This window comes from Capra hircus, chromosome 15 (genome assembly GCF_001704415.2).
Source record: "Capra hircus breed San Clemente chromosome 15, ASM170441v1, whole genome shotgun sequence".
Lineage (NCBI taxonomy): Eukaryota > Metazoa > Chordata > Mammalia > Artiodactyla > Bovidae > Capra > Capra hircus.
The window spans coordinates 48,146,790-48,169,284 of NC_030822.1; the positions used below are offsets into that span (position 1 = coordinate 48,146,790).

At 49.4% G+C, this 22,495-nt stretch overlaps 1 protein-coding gene across 8 annotated transcripts in view; it reads right to left on the bottom strand.

Moving 5' to 3' along the window:
* Positions 1-22,495, bottom strand: part of GRAMD1B (GRAM domain containing 1B) — a 202,848-nt gene that overhangs the window by 45,082 nt on the left and 135,271 nt on the right. For 6 of the 8 annotated variants that reach the window (XM_018059627.1, XM_018059626.1, XM_018059631.1 and 3 more), the window contains one exon: positions 1,731-1,941. In XM_018059627.1, coding sequence (XP_017915116.1) covers positions 1,731-1,941 — 211 coding nt within the window. Of the gene's footprint in view, positions 1-1,730; positions 1,942-20,220; positions 20,855-22,495 lie in introns of those variants that run through there. The other 2 variants (XM_018059632.1, XM_018059629.1) reach the window with 2 other exon arrangements.

Below are 22,495 nucleotides of genomic sequence, written 5' to 3' on the forward strand. Positions count from 1 at the left end.
CAGAGGCTTGAGACTATAATTAAGTTCACCTCTCAGCTCTCTTTTCTCCAGGCTGTAGCCACCCGCTTCCCCTGTGAGTATCATCTCCTGAGCCCCGCTGTTCGGAAACACCTACTATTCACCCTCCACTCCCTCTGAGTTCTCCTTAGGCCTCTCAAATCCTGGGGTCCTGGGTAGACTCTTGGCACAGGCTCCCTGACCTGGCCATATCTACGCAGGGCCTGGCAGGGGCTGTCTATGTCCATGACCTTCCAGTGTTGGCACCACGCCCTCTGGGAAAGACGTTCCCCTCTGATCACGAGCCAGGATCCTAAGACCACCACGAGCCGCAGGCTGGACAATGGGTGGAAGCAGTAAGGGGCACTCAGGCTGAGCAAGCAGAAGGAAGGAGTGGCTAAGGTGAGCTCCTAGGGTCGCTCTACTGCGTCAGGGAACTCACTTAGGGGAATCTGTGAGCTTCAATCAACTCACCTGAGCAGCGGGCATGAGGTCCCACTGCTCCACCAGATCCGGAGCCTCCCTTCCCCAAAGGAATGAAACTAAGCCCCGGCAGGACTCTGCTTCTCAACGGCACCATGTAAGGAGGGGACAGACTCCCTGCCGAGGCAGTGTTTGGGGAGCAGGCAGAGATGGGGTTAGGGGTGGGGTGGGGAGGATGGGGGCGGGTCTGTTCTCCGACTCCGGGTGCAGTGGGAATGGTCCCTTGGTGACCTCAGCCAGCTTGCCACGGGCAGTGGGGCTGGCCCTTCTGGGAAAGGGACCAAGCAAGACACATGGGCCAAACTGGGCAGGGGGTGGAGGGCGGGGTGCCGAGCACTACAGACAGTTCAACACCGGAGGGGAGACGGAAGACAGAGACAAAAGATGGCTTACTTTTGAGAGGCGCTTGTGAGACTAAGACCATGCATGCAAAGAAGGTATTTGGGGGATGGTGGGGAAGAAGAGGAAGAACAAGAAATCAAAAGACAAATTCAGCTGGGATGCCAGCTCCCAAGCCTCCCGGGGTCTCCTCCCCTCCCCAGGGCCTGTGAGTCAGGAGGGAAAGAGAAGCTCTTTAAGGAGCATCAAGGCAGAGACATCATCTGCCTCCCAAAGGACTCAAGGCGGGGGCGGACGACTCTTTGTGGAAGCATAAGTAGCCCAGGTCCCCTTAGGCAAACCGGGGCTCAGGTGGTAACAAGGACATACTTGAGAGGGGTGGACAGCCCTGTCGCCCTCTTCTTGGCCAGGTGGGTACCAGGTGAGTTATTACCGAAGGTAAGGCTGGGTGATGGCCAAGGCCAAGGTCAATACAGCATTCTGCAACAGCCCCTGAGGACTCCCTTCCCTGCAACTGTATTTGTCCCAAATAATGTTCCCTTCCACACCAAATTTGGAAAAGGCAGCAGTGCTCAAGAGACGACTCCCCCTAACCCCAGAGCTTCCCTCCTCCAAATCTCAAGGCTTGTGAGCCTCCCTCGCCCCTAATGAGAGACAGTGGTCATTGTGGAATCCTTTTATTAGCTCCTGGGGCCTCTCTGAGGGCTAAGCTAAGATCAAGACTTAATAGGGGTTCTCCCCTGCCTCCCACTCTCACCTCACAGAACAGAGGCTCTCTCTGGGACACTAGGGCTGGTCAATCACGTCAGGTCCCTCCACGAAGGGGTTCTCTACCTCACTGTTCCCCCAACACCAGCCTCCCTGCAGCCAGCTACTGAGCAAGGACAGAGTGGCCGGCGGGTCAGGCTCACCTTGGAGTTTTTGCCACCGCTGCGGCCGGACTGCGAGGAGCAGCTGCGCTGCACGCCCTGCTCCGGAGTGGACGGCGACTTGTCCGAGGAGTGATCTGAGCCCTTCTCCACCATGGTGTCTCCGTCTACGTTCTGCGGGGTTGGTGAGCGAGACCGCTTCCGGAGGATGGGGGAGCAGGCTGGCGTGCTGCGGTTGGAGTTACTGGCAGTGCTGCAGGGGCAGAAGGAGAGAGGGAGTGGGGTGACAGGGAGGGGCAGGAAAGACAAGCTGTCAGTAATTGAGGGCCAAAGACAGGTCCCAAGGAGCCAGCTCAGGGAGCCAGGGTTTGGGGCTGGGGAGAAGGGCCCGGCAGCTATGGCCCACCTATGGACTGCACCGTAATACTGCTGCTGGCCAGGAGGGGGCGGTGGTGCCCACGTGAAAGGGAAATAGCAGTAGGAAGGGATAAGTAGGGCAATTAGACACTCAGAGATTCCTTCATCCAGCCGTCCATCTGTCTGTCCATCCACCAAATTTTGTTAGGACCCACCCTCTCCCCCTATTATATGCCAAGAATTGTCTAGGGAAAACGGAATATAAGAGCTGAGAGACTCATTAGAAATCATATCAATGCTATCAGCTCATTTTATATATGCTGCAAAATTCAGGCTCTACATTTTGCCTCAGAGATATCTGCCCATAAAAATAACAAAAATAATCCCACTTTCCAAAGCATTTAAGGAATCATTTCACCAAGGTAGTAATGACAAGTGCCACAATTCCTATTTTTAAAATAAAGACCAGTGCATGGCAAAGAGAACCAAGTGTCCTCTGATCACAGAGGCTTAGAAACGAAATCTGGGTCTTCTGACTCGTAACTCGCCCACACTTCTATTTCCTTGCAAGCTGCTCCCCTTGCCAGGGGCAAAGGTAAACACAGCGGAAGTACTCACATGCCATGTCCCCTCCCCCAGATTCATTTCCAACAACTACCTTATACACCCACCAAATCCCCTCATACCAAGTCTTGTGCACTTTATAAATATTTATCTTGTGTTCTTAAAGGACTAGAGGAGATGAAGGAAGAGGAGAGGAAAACTCGATGCAGCCAAGTTCTAACGGGTGTTTGCTTTGCTCTGAGAAAATGGAGAAAGCAAAGAGATGGGGAAAGGAAAGGTTATGTAGGGAAGAGACGGAAAACACACAGGAGACAGGAAGGCCAAAGAAGCACAAGGGGAGGGGCTGAGAAGAAGTGGGCAGTCAGGGCAGCGTCGGGCTTTGGGCCCTGCCAGATCCAAGGCCGTCAGGGCCCCAGGAAACACTCTGGGCCCTCCCTAAGCGAGTGGAGTGCAGGCTGGGGAACGCTGCCATTTGCATGAAGATCCAGCTGCAACCTCAGATGGCCTACTGGATCCATTTGCAATGAAAACTATCCCCTTTGGGCAGAACCTTCCACCTGGGGAACCTCAGCAGAGAGGACAGGAGGTGAGCCCCAAAGCCCCAACCAGCAAGTGTGGGAGGAGGGCAGAAGTGGGGCGAGGGTGAGCCTTTGACTCCTGGAAGGAAGCTGATGCAGAGAAGAAACAAAAGGAAAAAACGAATCCGAGAGGATGTGTAGAGACACGTGTGGCCCAATGCTGTGCTGTATCCCCACACAGAATTTGAAACTCATTACAGCACCAACAACAACAACTAGGATTTACAACAAGCGGCTCTTCCAGGTCTCACCACATGCCCGACATCCTTACCCTCTGCTTCTAAACTCATCCACTACGACAAAACCTGGAGAAAGGAAATTATGTTCCTTTCCCTCAGCTGGAAAAGCCGAACGTTAAAATGGTGGCAAGTGGATTCTTGGAGCCATCCAAAGAGCAGACTCAGGCACTCATCTCCCTGGGGCGGCCCCCTTTCTCTCGAGCCAATTTCAACCCACGGCCAAGTACTCCAGGGCTGACACCATCTCCTAGGACTGCTCCGCTATAGCATCAGCCAGGAACTCTGCCCCTAAGCTCAACCAGTGTGCTCAGAGGAGGACTAACTAGAGAGTGGATGCCACCTTGCACAAGCCCATCTCAGACATATGAACCCACGGTGGGCTCCCGTCTTTTTCTGAGATAAGGGACATCCTCACACACGGTCATTCCAGCCTTGGGAATAGAAAGGAGGTCCCTTTATCCTTCCTCAAACTCTGCATCCCTGCTGATAAGTGGCTGTTGAGGAAAGATTCAAGCAAGGGGTAGGCAAAAAATCCCAACCTGGAGGATACGTACCCCACCTATCCAAAACCTCATGACTCTCAGGCACCCAGGATGGACATGTCCATGAGATGTCCTCCACCCTTAGTGATTCCATGTCAGCTGACCCTCCATATACCACCCAAAGATGCTGCTTTCAACATGTCAATCAACAGACAATTTACATGCTCATGTGCCACTTCCATCTCTGCGCTTATAAGGCTGTTGATCATTTGTGTTGCTCTTGAAAATCTCTCCCCTTCTTCCTGATGACACACACCTCTCCTATTCCCCTTCCTGTCTTAGCAATTAGTTCCACTCTCGCCTTTCTGCCTATAATTCAGTTCCTCCCCAAAGGTGGGCTCTTCACCGCCCAAGCCATTTCCTGTTTTCGGTGATTTCAACTATGCCTGGAATCAAAGGACTCCTCTACCTGCTTCTGACCCAAATCACACCTGTTAGCTTCAGCCCAACAACCTGCTGCCAACGTGACAGTTCCTCTAAACAGGTATCTCACGAGCACCTCAGATTCAGAGCCGGGCAGGTGGTCTCTCCTCCCAAGCCTCCGCCCACTACTGCCCGTCCTCAGTGATACCACCATTTCCTAGATTCTCAGGCTGCAAATTCACCCCTTCCATGTCCCCCCACAAAAGGTGAGTCACTGAATCCCATCAATTCCATTTCCTTAAAGTTCTGTAATGCGTTCCTTCCTTCTTTTCCCAGGGTCCTAGTTCAAGTTCTCAATGCTTCTGCCCTAGAGTTTTCTAATAACCTTCTAAGTGGTTTTCTTCTTGCCTTCCCTCTTTTGTGACCATTCATACCTTTGTCCTTAAAAGTCTTTCTAAATAAAAGCTTGATCCTATCTATCTGCCCTCTTACTGACATTCATATTAAAGTCTCAAATCCTCAGAATGGAATTCAAAGTTCTCTACCAAAAATCCTTTGACAATTACCTAGACCTCAATGCTTTCTCTTTGTACTCACTTAAAGAGTCCCCACTGGACTTCCCTGGTGGTCCAGTGGCTAGGAATCCACCTGCCAATGCAGGGGACATGGATTTGATCCCTAGGCTCAGAAGATTCCACATGCCTCAAGGTCACTAAGCCCAAGAGCCCCAACTTTTGAAACCTGAGCACCTGGAGCCTGTGCTCTGCACCAAGAGAAGCCACAGCAATGAGAAGCCCGCACGTCACAATAGAGAGAAGCCCCTGCTCAACGCAACTAGAGAAAGCCGGAGTGCAGCAACGAAGACCCAGTGCAGCCAGAAAAACACAAGAGTTCCTGTCTCCCAGGCCTGCTTATCTCCCCCCAGTTTTCTTAGCATGCATACTCTTTCTGACTCCCCAGCTGTTCACCACTTGTGCAGGAAGCACACTCTCCTTTCACATCTACCCAGTGGAGTCCCATTCATCCTTTAGGACCCAATTCAACCCCACCTTCTCCAAAAGCCTTTTCTAAATCTCCTCCAATGAAATGACCAAGGCACTGATCGCTCTCTGCCTGGTGTTAAAGTGAAGACCTGCCCACTCCTGGAGGCACGTGCCTTTGCACCTCCCTCACCGTTCACCAGGATGCTCTGTAAGTGTTAACAGCATGAGCTCAGCTAACATCTGCACCGAGTCTCCTTCCAGGGCAGGTTTCCACACTACCCACTGCTTTCCCAACCCTCAGGATCACAACAGCTCCCACATTTGTACCACCAACCTGCTCCTATGAACACAAATAGCTAAGGTTATGAACGTTTATGAGCTCCTGGCATAATGGCAAGTACTTATTGAGCATTATCTAATCTAATCTTCCCAACCACCCTGCCAAGTATTCAGGGGTATTACTAGTCCTACTTTTCAGGTGCTAAGTTGAACAACTGACGGAGTAAGTAGTTTGCCCAGCGTCACACAGACGGGTAAGGGGCAGGAGAGGCCTAATCAAATGCGGGCCTACTGATTACAGAGCTTGTTCTCGGAACCAAGCACTCAATAATGCTTGTTTGCTGAGTAAAGCGAATGAAGGATAGATCACAAGGACTGATGGCGAGCTGGGTGAATAGAAAGAAAGAAGAATCAACTTTCTGCCTCCACGCTTCCATTCATTCTCTATGTTGCTGTCAAAATGAACTTTTACAAAAAGTAAAGGTGTCATTTTTAGCCGCCCTCCCCTCTCTGGTTAAAGCCCTCTCTGGTTTTCTACCCTTCTTGGAATAACATGAACTTCAGACTATGGTTGGAAATTCCCCAACTATCACCTCCAAGTGCCCTTGAGAGCCCCTGCTTGGCCGCTCCTCCCCGCACACGCTCTGCCTCAGCCACTGAGGCTTGTCCCCAGATCCCTCCCTTACTTGTCCACCCTACACCAGACCTTCCCACACAATGCTCACACTCAAGACGAGCCCCAAAACCACTTACCCGCTACCCCACGCTCCTCCTCCACTCTGATCCCTCACTAAATGAGAAGAAAATGCTTGGAGCGACTAGAGCCCTAACTCAGCAAAATCACCACTAGATTTGCTAGACTGGAAGGACGGATGCTGAAGCTGAAGCTCCAATACTCTGGCCACCTGATGTGAAGAGCCAACTGACTAAAAAAGACCCTGATGCTGGGAAAGGTTGAGGGCAGGAGGAGAAGGGGATGACAGAGGATGAGACGGTTGGCTGGCATCCCGACTCAGTGGACATGAGTTTGAGCAAGCTCCAGAGACGGTGAAGGACAGGGAAGCCTGGCATGCTGCAGTCCACGGGGTCGCAAAGAGTCCATGGGGTCACAACTGAGCGACTGAATAGCAACAAGACTGTTTTCCTAAGCTTCCCCCAGCCCCCACTTTGGCCACACTGTGCAGCTTGCAGGATCTCAGTTCCCTGACCAGAGATTGAACCCAGGCCCTTAGCAGGGAAACTGCTAAGTCCCGATCACTGGACTGCCAGGAAATTCCTCCTAAAACTCTTATTTTTTAAAAAAAGTTTTTACTGGAGTGTAGTTGCTTTATGATATGTTAGTTTCTGCTGTAGAGCACAGTGAATCAGCTATACATATACGCAATGCCCTCTTTTTATGAATTTCTTTCCTATTCAGGTCACCACAGAGCATTCAGCAGAGTTCCCCCTGCTCTGTAGCAGGTTCTCATTAGTTATCTGCTTTATACATAGTATCGATAATGCATATCTGTCAATCCCAGTTCATCCCACCCCTTCCCCCGCCTTGGTGCCAACCAATTTGTTCTCTATGTCCACGTCTCTGTTTCTGCTTTGTAAATAAGACCATCGATATCAATTTTTTCAGATCCCACATATATGCATTAATATACGATATTTGGTTTTCCCCCTAAAACTCTTTTAAAGGCACTCCATTCTACAGATTCAGCTGTCCTGCTGAGCAAATAAAACCTATTCTGATGAATCTTATATCCTGTAATATTGTCTTTCCAAGAAACTCTACGATTCGCCTTTAATCTGATTCAGCCATCCTTATTAACAATAGTAATTTATATTTCAAAATCTGCAGGTTTAAAAGCTAAACATGACCGTAGATTTGCTGTAGAAAGAAAAGGAAGACAAGGTTGGAGGAGCTAGTGGACTAAGAGCTCCTCTTGTAGATTTTCGAGTTAATATAACCAACTCTTAATTTCTCATAAGAAACCTGAGAAATAGAGGTTAAGCGCCTGGCCTAGGTGACAGAACTTATCTGGGTCTTCTGTTCTACAATCATACACTGAGCACCTGGCATAATCCTAGGCGTTCAAGTTCAAGTTCACACTGGTGAGTGAGAAAGGATCTTTATGTTTGGGACACTATCATCAGGAAGAGCTAGACACATGCTCCTCTCATTTTAATAAAAGCAACAAGCAGTGTGACAGGAAAGAGGAAAGGCGTCTTAGACAGGGGTCCATAAACGCTGCCTTGAAGATATGGTCCTTGGGACTTAAGCTGGGTCCTGGAAGTAGGAAGGAAGAGAAGGTTCCTGAAAAATCAAAATATGTATATAAATAAGCTAAAACATCAGCAAGAACAAAGGTATGAAAGCCTAAAATATAAAAGAGTATGGAGTACACAGCACATTACGAGGAACTGTGTGCCTCTGAAGCATGACGTACGTAAGTGAATACTTAAAAAAAGATTCTTGTCATCATCAGCTTTCCCCAATATTAGGTCAGCTGAGACGACCTCCCCTAGTCACTTTTAACCCATTTGCAAGGGGCCCAGAGGTCATTCACTCACTTCCCACCTCTCCTGTTTTCAAACCTCCAACAAGACTATGTTACTCCTCTCCCGGTTACCTTGCTAACAAACAGTGCTTCCTGAAGTCTGACCACAGTCCCACATGCTATAGTTTGGTCCTGGCTTCCCACAGTTAGGTCTGCCTGAAGTCCCCAAGAAACAGGGGCCCAGGGAAAGTGGACCAAGGCCCTTGGCTTTCTGCAGCGACTTTCCTAGCTGCATCTCCCACCCCCACTGGAGACACGGGAGCCACAGCCTCCATCCGCTTGGCATCCTGTTCCCATCCTCCTGCCTGGTGCGGTCATGTCGGCCCAGGTAGACAGTACCAGCAAGCCAGCTTCCTGATCAGCTACCCACACAGTCTCAGATCCCCGAGCAGAACAGGCCCAGTGCTCCTCATCTAGGTTAACTTGTTTGCTTGCAGTGAAGTAAACTGTTTCTACCCCAGAGATTTCAAGGTATGTACTGGCCGCCCCACCCCTAGCAGCTCCATCTGGGCTCTCTAGCCACAGAGCCTTCCAGCCCTGGCTCATCTCCAGTCAGACCCCTCCTCCTCACCCCCAGATTCTTCATGTTCACTTTCTGGTTCCACCTGGGCAACAGTTCTGCAGATACCTGGCTGATCAAACTTAACGGCTGTCACAGTTTCAATGTGCTGTATAGGCAATTTTTAAAAGACTGCCTGATACATTCCAGGGCACCCTACTCTGATAGAGCATTGGATCAGAAATTTAGAAAGCCAGTTTAAACTGAAACAGTTTGCTGAAGGCCTGCCTGGGCCCTGCAGGCTCAGGAATAACGCCAGTGTGTGGAGTCAGCAGGCTTAGGGTTGAGGCCCAGCTCTGCAACTTGTACAAACCTGGCCCCTAAGCCTTATTTTCCTCATGGGACAAATGAAACACATGGATACCTATCTCAGAGGACTATTGTGTTAAATAACACAAGTGACACAGATCTTTAGTGCAGTGCCTGATACATAACGAATGCTCAATAAATATTTCTGAGCTGACAGTATTAAGGTTTTTGTTCCTCTCCATAAAAACTGGAATAATTATTCTTGCCCTTTTCCCTCAGAGTGGTCTATGAACATGCTTTGAATGCTCCCAAATATTACTTCCCATCAAAGGGAAAGTGTTAGTTGCTCAATCAATTCGGACTCTTTGCGACCCCATGGAGTGTAGCCCTCCAGGCTCCCCTGTCCAGTATTCAGGCAAGAATACTGGAGTAGGTAGCCATTCCCTTCTCCAGGGGATCTTCCTGACCCAGGGATTGAACCCGGGTTTTCTACACTGCAGGTGGATTCTTTACCGTCTGAGTCACCATGGAAGCTCTATTACTTCCTAGTGAAGATCGCTCAGTCGTGCTAGTTTATTTGCGACCCCATGGACTATACAGTCCGTGGAATTGTCCAGGCCGGAATACTGGAGTGGGTAGCCTTTCCCTTCTCCAAGGGATCTTCCTAAGTGGGAACCAAATCCAACTGGGATGCTTCCTTGAAGTGCAAAATCCCAACCGCACCCCACTCAATAAATGACAGTTTCCAGGAAACCGTCTTGTGAATGTGCATTGGAAACAAGCACCATAGCTCATTCTGACGCACTCCAAAATTTGCGAACGAGTGTTCCCATGGACTAATCATGTAAGTATCAAGGGATAAATCTGCTTATAACTCTCTTTAGAATATTAGCTGTTCAGTGTCTCCTGGGTGGCTGGACTCACTTGAGCTTGTCAGAGGAACTGCCAATGGGGAAGACCCCAGGGTTGCTGGGGACTGGGCATGAAGGTGTGGTTCTCAAAACTATGGACCTCCCTAGTGGCTCAGTGGTAAAGAATCTGCCTGCCAATACAGCAGATACAGGTATGATCCCTGGGTTGGGAAGATCCCCTAGAAAAGGAAATGGCAATGCCTTCCAGTCTTCTTGCCTGGGAAATTACATGGACAGAGAAGCCTGGTGGGCAACAGTCCATGGAGTCACAAAAAGTCAGACACAACTTAGCAACTAAGCAATAACATGACACAACACACCTTCTTTTGGTGCAGGAGCTTGATAATTAATCATGAGATCCCTGCCCACAGCCATACTACCAGCACCTCATCCCTCCCTGACCTTAGTACCATCGAGTTAAAGCTGATTCTGATATCCAGTTGTCCCTAATTCCCAACAGCTGACTATTCTGTTAACCAGCCATGCACCTCCCATCCCTATGACAATTCGGAAGTCTCATCAGTACTGCAAATAGCCATGCAAATTAGCCAGCTCCACTTTGAATTTTCCTATAGCACATGTTCGAGTGTCTGAGACAGGAAGGCCCACAGGTGTATTTGCATAACATTTGCATGAAATTTCCATGCTACCTGCAAATGCCTCCATTAGAGCTGTCCACCTAAAATGGATCCAAATTCAGAGTTTAGGAGAATTCCCTGAAGATGGTTGATTTTCGATTCCTCTCCGTGTTCCTGCTTGTCACATAGTGGCTCTGTACCCATAAATGCACACAGCACGGAAGATGGGAAGGGCAGACCCAATCAGAACTTTGTAGAGGAAGAAAAATGGCCCAAATCACAAATCCTAATTGGGCTCCACGCTTCCCTTGGGCTCTCCTCCATGGAGAGCAAAATACCAAGTCATTTAGGAAAAAAAAACAACAAAACACTTCCCAGGCCTGCTCAGTTCCTGTTACAATGTCCTGGAGCTCCTGGTCTTGGCCTCCTTTACCCATGAATACAAAACCACAGTCTCAGGGATGACTGTTCCAGAGAAAGAGTCAGAAGGGCTCATCTGATCCAGTTCTCTCTCTGTTACGGATGAAGCCCAGGTCCAGAGAGATGATGTGACTGTCCACCAAGGGGTCAGCAGGAAGCTGGATGGGGTGGTCAGTAGGGGAAGCCTCAGTGGCATTCCCCCATCCCTACGCTTTTTAGGATAGCAGATGGGGTGGGGTTTTGAAAGGACAGAAAATGTACTCCAGTTCCCCTAAGAGGACCACCTGGTGACCATGTACAGAGGTCACTCTTTGAGAACCTAGACTTGGCAACAGCTTTGCCACTGGGTCCAATTCCTTGCTTAAGGGAGAAAAAGCCAGTGGTGCCTTATGCATCACACTGTGATTACCTGGTTGAAGAGAGGGGCCAGACAGCCTCTAAAGAGATGCCCTTTTGTTGCTGTTGGCACTTCTTGCTGGTCTGTTTTATTCTTGCCTGGGGAATCCCATGCACAGAAGGAGAGCCTGGTGGGCTATAGTCAACGGGGTCACAGAACGGGACACAACTGAAGCGACTCAGCACATACAGCATGCATCGTTTATGGCATAGAGGCTCTCTTCCCAACTTAGGCTAAAGCAGGTCTCTCTGAGCCTGGTTCCAGCACACCACACTTTGGCTGGAATGTAGCATCACGCTACATTTCAGCAAGGTTAAGGATAATGCTCTTCCTTCCTATCACAATTCATACAATGCAGCTTCAGAGCGTGACACCGAGTGGGTCTCCCTCCACTGCCAGAAGACCAAGATTCTGACAGAGATGAACAGCTCGTTCCCTCTTTTCTGTTCTAGTAACTTGCTGAAATGCCCTGGGGGCTTTCCAAGTTGGGCCCTTGGGTAAAATAGACACAGTGTTCAGGGACAGGTTCTGTTTGAAATTTGGAACCAATAACTCAGAACTAGATTGTTGTCAGATCAGACCAAGGGCAGGGACACTTTACCAACAGAAGCTCGACAATTCTCCAGACTCACTATCTGGCCAATGGTTACCCCAATATTGGCTCAAAGGGTCCACATGGCCCAGCCCCCACCCCCTCTCTGCACCCTGTCCCTCACTGGTCCCCATCTCTGTAGCTACTGTGTAGATAATTCAGGGCACTTTTTATGGCCAACAATTTCCACTGACTCATTCTTCCATCCCTATCTTGTTCAAGTACCTATGGAAAGTTAATTTTTTTTTTTAATCTTACAAAAGGAATGAAAGATAGTAGAGCCCATCCAAAACATCTGCAGCCAGCTGTCTCATGCCTTCCAGGTACATACTAGATGGGAGCTTCCCAGGTGATGCGTGGTAAAGAATCCACCTGCAGACGCAAGAGACTTGGGTTTGATTCCTGGATCAGGAAGGTCCCCTGGAGGAGGAAATGGCAACCCACTTCAGTATTCTTGCCTGGGAAATCCCACGGACAGAGGAGCCTGGCGGGCTACAGTCTATGGGGTTGCAAAGAGTAGGACACGACAGAGCGCACAGCAGGTACATACTAGATACATTCTCATTAGGGAGTTAACTTAAGCCTGGAAGAAATTACTTGTGGAGAAGATCTTAGCAGTGACTTCAGTTGTTGATGAATTTATTAACTGACCAATTAACAAAAAGGCAAGGTCCATGGAAAGTCTTTGGCCAAGGAGAAGGGCAGAAGGGTATCAGTTACCCTTTTACTGGTGTTTCTGGTCCAGAGAGGTGATGGGTGAAGAGAGGGCCAGGGACTGGGCAAAGGTTGCCTGCCTTTTCCAACACAAGCCAAGGAGGACAGATTTCTCATCACAGTGGCCACAGGCTCCATCCACCCCACTCCCCCACTCCCTGGCTTTCCTGAGGCTTCTGTTCAGCCCAGAGTTTGGAATTCAATCCAGGAACAGGCATGACAAACACTATTTTTCATTTCCATGGAGACCAGGGCCTGCAATAGAACCAGGACTCCATGCCTGAAATGCCAAAACAGCCTGACCCACTTTCCCCCTTCCGACAAAAACAAAGTAAGTTCATTCGAGTCCTGCCAGAGCTGAGGGATAAGCCAGAGCTCCAGTTATCTCTATGGACATTTCAAAGAGGAACAAATGATGATAACCTTTGAAAATTGATGACGCTGCAGAACCAGTGGACACGAACTATTTAGCCCAAAGGGTGCACAGGCTGCACCAAATCCATTCTGTGTCCTTGTCCTCACCTTCTGGAGGGATGGACTTGATGACCAGCAATGCACTCCTGGGATCCACACTCAGGGCTCTATCTACTCCCTCAACTTCTCTTGTACCACTTTCTCCTTCCCTCTGTTCTGGCCTCCTTGCATCTTTCTGTTCCTCAAACACACCAAGTTCACCCCTGCCCCAGAACTCTCCCCCTACAGTTCTGAACTCGGATTCCTTTTCAACCTTTAAGTCAAAATTCAAATGTCCCCTCCCTAGAGTAGCCCGTCTTGAAGAAGCACTGCATCGACCGCGCCCTCGCCGTCTCCAGGCGGTCGTCCTCCCAGCAGTCCATTCCCCCACTCCGTGGCACTTGTCGGGAGTGGGAGTTGTCTTTATTTGTTGTTGTTGTTGTTCAGTTGCTTACACTGGACTGAACACCCCGTGGGGGCCGGGGCCTTGGCTACTGTGTGGTTCCCCAGTGCCTCTAGCTCAATGGGATCCCAGATATGTATTGCATGAATAAAGGAATGAGCTCTTTCAACAACCACTGTTCAGCTACTCCGTTAAGAGATTTCTTTCTCAAGCTTGCCCCAGATCTGCCTTCTGGGAATACCAGCTCATTGGTTCTTATTCTGATTTCTGAATCCATGAAAACTAAAATGTGACATCACTTCTAGACTTTGCTGGCCTGGTCATTTTGTCTAGACGTAAGTTTACACGTCTGAGTTTAAATTCTGTGCTGTTTCGTGTACCCTTGAGAAAAGTCCCTTTATCTTCCCATGTAGCTATGTTCCTTGCCTGTTGGATGATCACAGCCTAGCTTACTAGGATGGGGGACAGAAGCTTAAAAAAAAAAAAGGCAGCATATCCCCAAAGTAAAGGGGTCCCTATAATCTGTTTAACGGAGGGAAAAGGGGGTTAGAAGTAGGGAGTGAATTTCCAGTTAAGGAACTGTATCCTGTTTCTACATTCTGTCCTGTCCACGAAGCAAAGACAAGGAGTTTTGTCTGCTGCTATTCATATCTTTAGCTAGCCCTCACTTCCACAGGGCTAGGAGGATAAAGCCTTAACATGAAGCAGAAGATGCTGAAATGAAACACACAGGCACTTACTGATGATGGACAATTTCCTTTCTGAGGCTATTCACAGCAGGATAAACCTAAAGTCTGGGGGAGAGTCCTGCGGGTCTGCAGGCAGTGCTGGCTGAATTGATCTATAATGACAGTCTGCAGTCTGGAAGCGGCCTTAGTGGCCATGCAATCCCACCTCCCACTGGATGCAGGAGTCCCCTCTTCGAGGCCCTGACAACAGCCACCCAATCCCTACACTTCAGGTTTCCAAGGAGAGAGCACCCACTAGGTGGCTGCGTACATGTTAGAACATCTCCAAAGTTTTAAGCACCATGGTCCTTAGTTCTCCACGATTCTTGGTTATCATTTTCCATCCAGCTATCTCTGAGCTTTACAGTCGTTAGAAATTAAGCTAACTTTGCTGATTGGGCGTCGTTAAACCAGCAATTACTGAACACCTACTATGTATGCGTCTCCTACTGTGTTTTACATATTCACTCTGAAGGCCCCACGGGACAGCAACTGTGTTGTGGTTCTTTGTAGATACACAAGGATTAGATACACATTATTAAATGTGATACTGAATACACAAGAGGAACTTAATACATTTACACTTGACTATCAATCTCAATCAAACATAAGTATAATCCACTCAAAATATTTTGGAAGCCTCAACACCACAAACTATTGGGACAAGGCAGGGAATTCAACTGAAGAGAACTTCTAGCTTCTTCTAAGTTTGATCCACAAAGACCCCACCCCGAACTTCTACACGAGAAATGTTGCTACTAAAACTACAAGGAGCTTGTGCAGAATCCATCCATCTGTCCAATTAACAGCTGAAGAGACACACTCCAAGCCAGATAATGCTGTAGGCATGAGGACTCAGGCTTTGCCTCTAAGAAATCTATCACCTGTGAGAAAGACAGACGTGTAATTAACTAACCCTGTGGTAAGAGCTACATGGAGTCAATCAAAACAGTTACCCCAGTCACTTGTCAAGGATGCCAGGCAGTCCTGGTTCGGCTCCTTCCCTATGTGTGAAGTGAAGATTGCTCAGTCGTGTTTGACTCTTTGCGACCCCATGGACTATACAGTCCATGGAATTCTCCTGGCCAGAATACTGGAGTGGATAGCCTTTCCCTTCTCCAGGGAATCTTCCCAACCCAGGGATTGAATCCAGGTCTCCTGCACTGCAGGCAGATTCTTTACCAGCTGAGCTGAGCCACAAGAGAAGCCCAAGAACACTGGAGTGGGTAGCCTATCCTTTCTCCAGCGGATCTTCCTGACCCAGGAATCGAATGGGGTCTCCTGCATTGCAGGTGGATTCTTTACCAACTGAGCTATCAGGGACGCCCTCCCTGTGTGTGATCTGGGAGCAAATCCCTCCTATCTGCACTTCGACTTCAGCCTGTGAGAAGACTGAGTGTGAATGTGGCCTAGCCCCCCACAGCGAAGCGGGGTGGGGGTGACAAAAAGCATATACAGGACACACTGTGAACTCCTGAGAGCAGAGCGTTCTCTCAGACAGAGGAACCCAGATCTAGATCCAGCAAAGGACCCAGAAACAGGATCCAGGCAGTCTGGGGGCGGGGGGTGTGTGTTAGTCGCTCAGTCGTGTCTGACTCTCCGTAATCCTATGGACTGAAGTCCGCTAGGATCCTTTGTCCACGGAATTTTCCAGGCCAGAATATTGGAGTGGGTTGCCAGTGTCTTCTTCAGGGGATCTTCCCGACCCAGGGATCGAACCCAGTCTCCCACAGTGCAAGCAGATTCATTACCACCAGGCAGTCTAGGCCCCTAGTTATTTCAGCATCACCAGCTTTCCCTCTGGTCAGGGCCATGCCACTGGAGGGACCAGAGACCGGGGCTGTCAGGAGAAAGTTCCAACCAGGCAGGCAGTCGAGGGGGTGTGCAAAGTGTAGGGGCACAGGGGTACAGAGCAGCATTCGGCATGTCTTTCCCTTCTGCAGCTCCTTCCTAACCTCGCTATCTGAGCTAAGCAAGTGGCTAAACCCCTCCAGACCCTGTGGATTCAAGCCCAGTTCTGACTCACTTTCTGCTAGAGAACAAACAGAAACAGAACTGAAGAAGAACCATTACGTTGGGCTTCTCAAGTGGCTTAGTGGGTAAAGAACCTGCCTGCAATGCAGGAGATACAAGAGACGCAGGTTCGATCCCTAGGTTTGGGAAGATCCCCTGGAGAAGGGCATGGCAGCCCACTCTAGTATTCTTGCCTGGAGAATCCCGTGGACAGAGGAGCCTGGCGGGCTGGAGTCCATAGGGTTGCAAAGAGTCGGATACGACTAAAAAGACTGAAGCAAGTAAGATCATAAAAATTTTAGAACCAAGAGGTCTGTAGGAGGCTCAGTCAATCTGTCCATTTGCAGGCAGATATCTATGTCACCCAGAGAGGCTGTACCCTCATATAAATATATTCAGAAGGGGAGTGGGAGGGGCTTTTCAGATGCTCACAATAGCTTTGTATCCTGGGTCTTGCTTGATGGTCCAATGATGAGGACTTAGCCTTCCAACGCAGGGGGCGCAGGTTTGATCCCTGGTCAGGGAGCTAAGATCCCAGAGGCTTCATGGCCCCCAAAACAAAAACATAAACAACAGAAGCAATGTTGTAACAGATTCAACAAAGACTTTAAAAAGGGTCCACATAAAAAAATCTTAAATAAAATGTATCTTGAGCTGGTGCTGGTTACACAGGTGTATTTAGTTTGCAAAAATTTATCAAGCTCTATGATATGTGCAATTTTCTGCATATATGTGTGTGTATATTATACTTCAATAAAAAGTTTTAAGCACACAAAATTTTCATTAAAAAAAATTTTTTTTTTTGGCTGAGCCACATGGCTTACAAGATCTTGGCTCCTTGACCAGGGATCAAACCTGGGCCATGGCAGTGGAAGTGCAGAGTCTTGATCATTGGACTGTCAAGAAATCCCAATTTAAAAAATTTTTAAAGAACATAGAAACTGAGAGATGAATGTCTGCTCATATCAGTAGCCTTCTTTAAAATAAAATATATTCAGAGTACAAAATTCCAGGGCTTTCCTCTATGATCCTTCTCATTGTCTCCTGCAACCACCAGGAAGTTCTTAGTGATTAAAAAAACAAAAACAAACAAAAAAACCTTGTTATAATGCACTCAACGCCATTTTCTTTTATCCCATCTTTCCCAGACTCGAGGTCAGTTCATTAACTACAGCACCACCTCTGTTCCTATTCTCCCTCCTCTAGATGGAATGAATCTAAGGCCTCAAACCTATTTTTAGAAGTTTAAAATCATTTCTCCTACATCTCCACCTAATCTTTGTTTAGAGTCTACCTCAAGTGACAGGGAGAGAATTAACTGATGATGTAACTCATTTCGCCTCTGGACAACTGTTCTTATTTTAAGCTCAATCTGTTTCCTGTGGCTTCCCACCAAAGGTCCCATATATCTACCCCCTTGGCAGGTGTAGAATAAATCACATTTCTCTTCCAAATGCACTTTTAAAGTGCTTTTGTGCTCCCTCAGCCTTTTCTCCTTCAGACTTGCTAGTCTCTCCAGCCTACCCCTCAGCCAAGGGGTTCACTCTCCTCTGAATGAATTCCAGTTCATCTCAATCCACCTTTAACTATGGAGCCCAGAAATGGTTGTAGAACAGCAAATAAGTTTTCTGATGAGCTCAGAATAGAGCAGACCATCACTCCATGTGCTCTGGAAATGAGACTGCAAACATATATTTTTGGAGTCATCTTCTGAATCAGAGGAATCTAGAATTAGTCACTGGTCTCTTACATATCTCTGGCTACAGCCTTGGAGCTATGGACAGTGCATGCATGCACAAAGTATGCTTGTATCCCTGCAAGAGACACTCCCCACGCCCACCATTCCTTCCCCCTACTGGACAAACTCAAGTTCTGGTGGAATGATGAAGAATCCACCCAGCTCTCAGCCCAACTCAGGTTATACTCCAATTCCAAACCTTTATATGAGCATCTCCAGGTCAGATACAGAACCACAGCAATGCTCTCAAGTGCAAATGCTTTCTTCCTTCTAGTCCAAACACTTGCTCCTTGGACCTAACTGCCTGACTTGCAGAAAAGCTGAGGTTTCGCCTGGCTGGCCAAGAGCAAAATGGTGAGGTTCCGTCTGAGGTCACTAGGAAAACTGAATTTATTCAGCCCTCCGTCTGTCACCGTATAAAAGGGTGTGTGCGTGTGCAAACACGAGCAAGGTAAAGGCTGCTCATGTCTTTCACACTTTCTCAGGGGGGTCTCAGGTGATTATCAGGCCATTCTAAGCAGGACTAATTCACAGGTCAGCAAATCATGACCCAAGGCCAAGCCCAGCCCACCACCCATTTTGTGTGACCCACGAGCTAAAAATGCTTTTGAACGTCTTTAAATGGTTGGGGAAAAACTATGTCGTGATGTGTGAAAACTGTATGAAATGGAAATTTCCGAGTCCATAAATGAAGTTTTATTGGGAACACAGCCATGTGTGTTTGTCCTTCTTCGTTTGTGGCTGCTTCTGCTGTACAAAGTAGTGTTGAGTCATTGCAGTGGAGACGGCCTGGGTCACAATGCCTAAAGTATCTATGCTCTGGCGTCTTACAGAGACAGCTGGCAACCCCTGGCCGAACCATGTGTGACCTTGAAAGATCTGTGCAGTGCGTCTGCCTCTCTGTCAAGCCGGGGAGGAGGGTGTGTCTGTGACCCACCAATAAGGCACCTGTGCTTGACAACTCCAAGGCGAAGGAAAGGGGCTGCAAGTTGGCGCCTGCCTGCACCAGACATTCGTAGGGCCAAGAAAGGGAGGAGCTTTTCTCCCAGGTAGGACGACAGAAGCTCCCAGTCCTTCATTCTCTCCCAGTGGGGTACCACCATCCATGGCCTCGACACTGACATACTCCTGCCACGGCAGCTCCCTGAAACACCCCTTTCTCCTCCCTTCCTTCAAGGCCAGCTCCTTCCTCCCGGGTCCTAAACTTCTCCAACCCACAGAGTGTTATCCAAGGCAAAGGAGGAAGGCATGCCCACCTCCAGGCTAGCTGGGAGAGGGAGGCGGGAAGCGGAGGAGCCAGGGGCCATCCACAGAAGCAGTTTGCTGCAAAGTGTCAGAGAAGGTAAAGAAGCGAAGATCCCTTCCCCCCCGGCCCTGGCTGAGCGCCTGGCTGAGTCTCCGAGGAGACAGAGCTTCAAGTCCTCCCCCACCCTCCACTTGCCTAAATCAAGCAAATAACTAACAATGCAAGGAGGTGTGGGGGAGTAAGGCCCAGCCACTGGGTATCTATTTTCTGAAAACACATGGCAAATCTCTGAGCCAAATGCCGTCTAAGCCAAAGAATAAACAAATCCCTTTATTTCCCTGAGACTGGAGCTATCAACTTGCCCTCTCATCCTCTCCTCCCATTAGCCAGAGCCATCCATCAGAGAAGCAGGATCTGTCTGTATGTGAGGTGGCCTCACCTCTGCTCTGGTCACCTCTCCCCCACCAGGGGCACCCCAGAGTTAAGTCGGTGGGTGGAGACCTGGAGGAGCACATGGCCTGTCCACACCTCCCCCAGAAGCTCCGGCCTGGTGCCCCAGAATGCAATCCTCTGCTCTTTTTTTCCTCCAAGTTACAGGATCTTGAATAAGTCTCTCTGGCCAAGGGGACTCCATCAGCCTGAACCCCACCCCTCCCTCCAGTGGCCCTGGGCCCACCCCTCCCGGCTCTACGGCTCAGCTCAGGCAGTGCTGCCCTGAGGAAGGTGAGGAAGGGGGAGAGAAAAGAGCCAGGGAGGAAAAAGAATGAGGCATCTCTGCAGCATGATGTCACCTCGGCTGCTTTTGGATCCCCCCAACACAGAACAGAAGCAAACAACATGGACTCCGGATTTACTGTGCCTGGAAAGGCTTGTGTTCTCGGCGGTTCCGGCGGCCTGCGCCAGCTGGAAACGGCACGGCAGCCAGAGAGACAGGCCCTCGCTCCAGCCCCCGGGGCCCCCATCCGACCCCTGGGCCTAGGCCCCCCTTCCAAAAAAAAAAAAAAAATGCGCGGAGGAAACAAAGATGGACTGACACATACATACACGCACACACAAGCGCCAGCAAGAGTGAGCACTAACCTGGCAGCCATTGGGAAGGTAGTGGAGCACAGTGCAGAGCTCATTCATTCATGCACTGGGCAGTGGGGGGCGGGGGCGGGGAGCGGGGGCCCTGGGGGCGCCGGAGGGCACGCACCTCCATGACCATCCCACGGCCCTGCGGCTAACGGCGGGGGGCAGCGCGCTCACAAGCTGGGGGAGCTTCCTTTCTCTGCTGTTGCCAACCGCTCTGGAATGGTAAGCATGACTCCCCGTCAATTTCTACCCCCCCTCCTCCCCTGCGGCCGGTATCTGGCGTGGTCTTGCAGTCGAACCAGAACACCGCCGAGCCCCTCTCTCCCGGCCCTCACTCCCTTTCTCTCTCTCTCCCTCGGACTCCCTCCCAAGACAGCTGTTCCCGGATCCTGCACGCACGCGCACAGACACACTCAGCCACGCACCCCTCCGGCGCGCGGACACACTCGCACACACGCACGCAGACACGCGCGCGCACACCCCGCCGCCGCCTGCCGCTTTACATAAGCAACTCCTCGGTGCAGTCAGCTTGCTCGCTCTCAATTATTCATGCCGCCCTGGAGGACCGAGCCGCTGGGGCGGCGAGCGCCGTTATTTCCTCTCCATCCCCCAATCTGACAAAACACAAGATGATGCTCCCGAGAGATTCTGCTCCCTTTGCTGCCACCAATTATTTCCCAGGTGTTGCCTATTAGGTCAACCTGTATCAAGGAGGTGATACTAAATCAAAACACAAGTGCCTGGCTCAAAATAGAGCCTTGCATCTTTCAAAGGATGACAGCTGCGCTTATTGCCTGAGCCTTGGGAACAGAGGACGGGAAGGCGGCGGCACTGGAGACCACAGAAAATGACTGGGACTCTTCAGGGAAGCCTACCCCGGACTTCCAAGGCAGCAGGCCGTGATACCTGTGGGTCAGAGCCTTAACAAGTAAAACAATTACATCCACGACAAAGCATGGTCATCTCAATAAGCGGCACCTCCAAGAAAAAAATTTTTTTCTCTTGTCCATTCACTGGAATGGGGCTTCCCTGGTGGCTCAGTGGTAAAGAATCCGCCTGCCAATGCAGGAGATATGCGTTCAATCCCTGGGCTGGGAAGATCCCGCAGAGAAGCAACCCACTCTAGTATTCTTGCCTGGAGAATTCCGTGGACAGAGGAGCCTGGTGGCCTACAGTCCACGGGGTCACGAAGAGCTGGACACAACTGAGTGACGAAACATTCACCGAAATGCAGCACTGGTACGGAAACAGCCCAGATGAATATGCTTTTGGATGAGAGGTATGCTATTCAACGACTTTAATGGAATACTGTGAAAGTCATTACGACTTACAAAGCAGTTTCACTCACGTTAATTCATTTGATTTCCACAAGAATCACCTACAAAGGCTTTGTTAGGATCACAGCTAACAAAAGGATGCTGAGCCCTGGAAAGGTGGGAGGTCCCATGGCAACAAAGGCTGAGCTGGGAATCCAGACCACCTGACTTGAAATCCCATAAAACCCCAAGGATGACTGTCAGAATTCAGAGTACCACCGGTATTTTTTGAGGGGAGGAGCAAAGGGATCCAAAATCTGGACCAAAACAAACAACAAAAGCAATGGTGACAGCTCACTGTTTCTCAAACTTTAAGGATCTTCTTAAACCACAGATTGTGATGTACTAAGTCTAGGGGAGGGCCCAAGAGTCGACTGTTCTAACAAACTCTCAGGTGATGTCCATGTTGCTATTCCATGGAGCACACTTTTGAGTAGCAAAGGACTGGTTTATGCATTCTCATTCTTCAGGTGTCCCTAAAGGGCAGAGTTTTGTTTGCCTGGTGCAGCTGCACAGGGTAACATGCTGAAGGTGAGTAATAATTATGATCCATCAATGCCACCTGTGTCCTCACCAGACTCAATTGTTGGCAAAAAGTCTCATTCTGGGACTGCCAAGCCCTATCAGCTTATCAAGAAAGGTCTTTCCGGGATTGTTTCTACGGGCAACCTGTCGAGAGAACAGCAGCCTCACAGCATCTAGGAAGCACCTAGGTTTGGACTGTCTGGCCCCCACATTATTTACCTGGAGGAATTTCAGTGCCAAAGAAAGGTGTGCTGGCAATGTCCTGGCACTGCCCCAGTTCTGCCCACCTGCACTTATTTGGTCAAGTCTAGCTTCTTCTGAAATGCTGACCACCTACCCACCTCCCCTTCGGTTACTCCAGAAAAAGATCTCGGACTTGGGGGTCCAATCTGCATTCGGAGCTATGTTTTGCTGCTTTCTGGCTCTGTGACTCTCGGTTG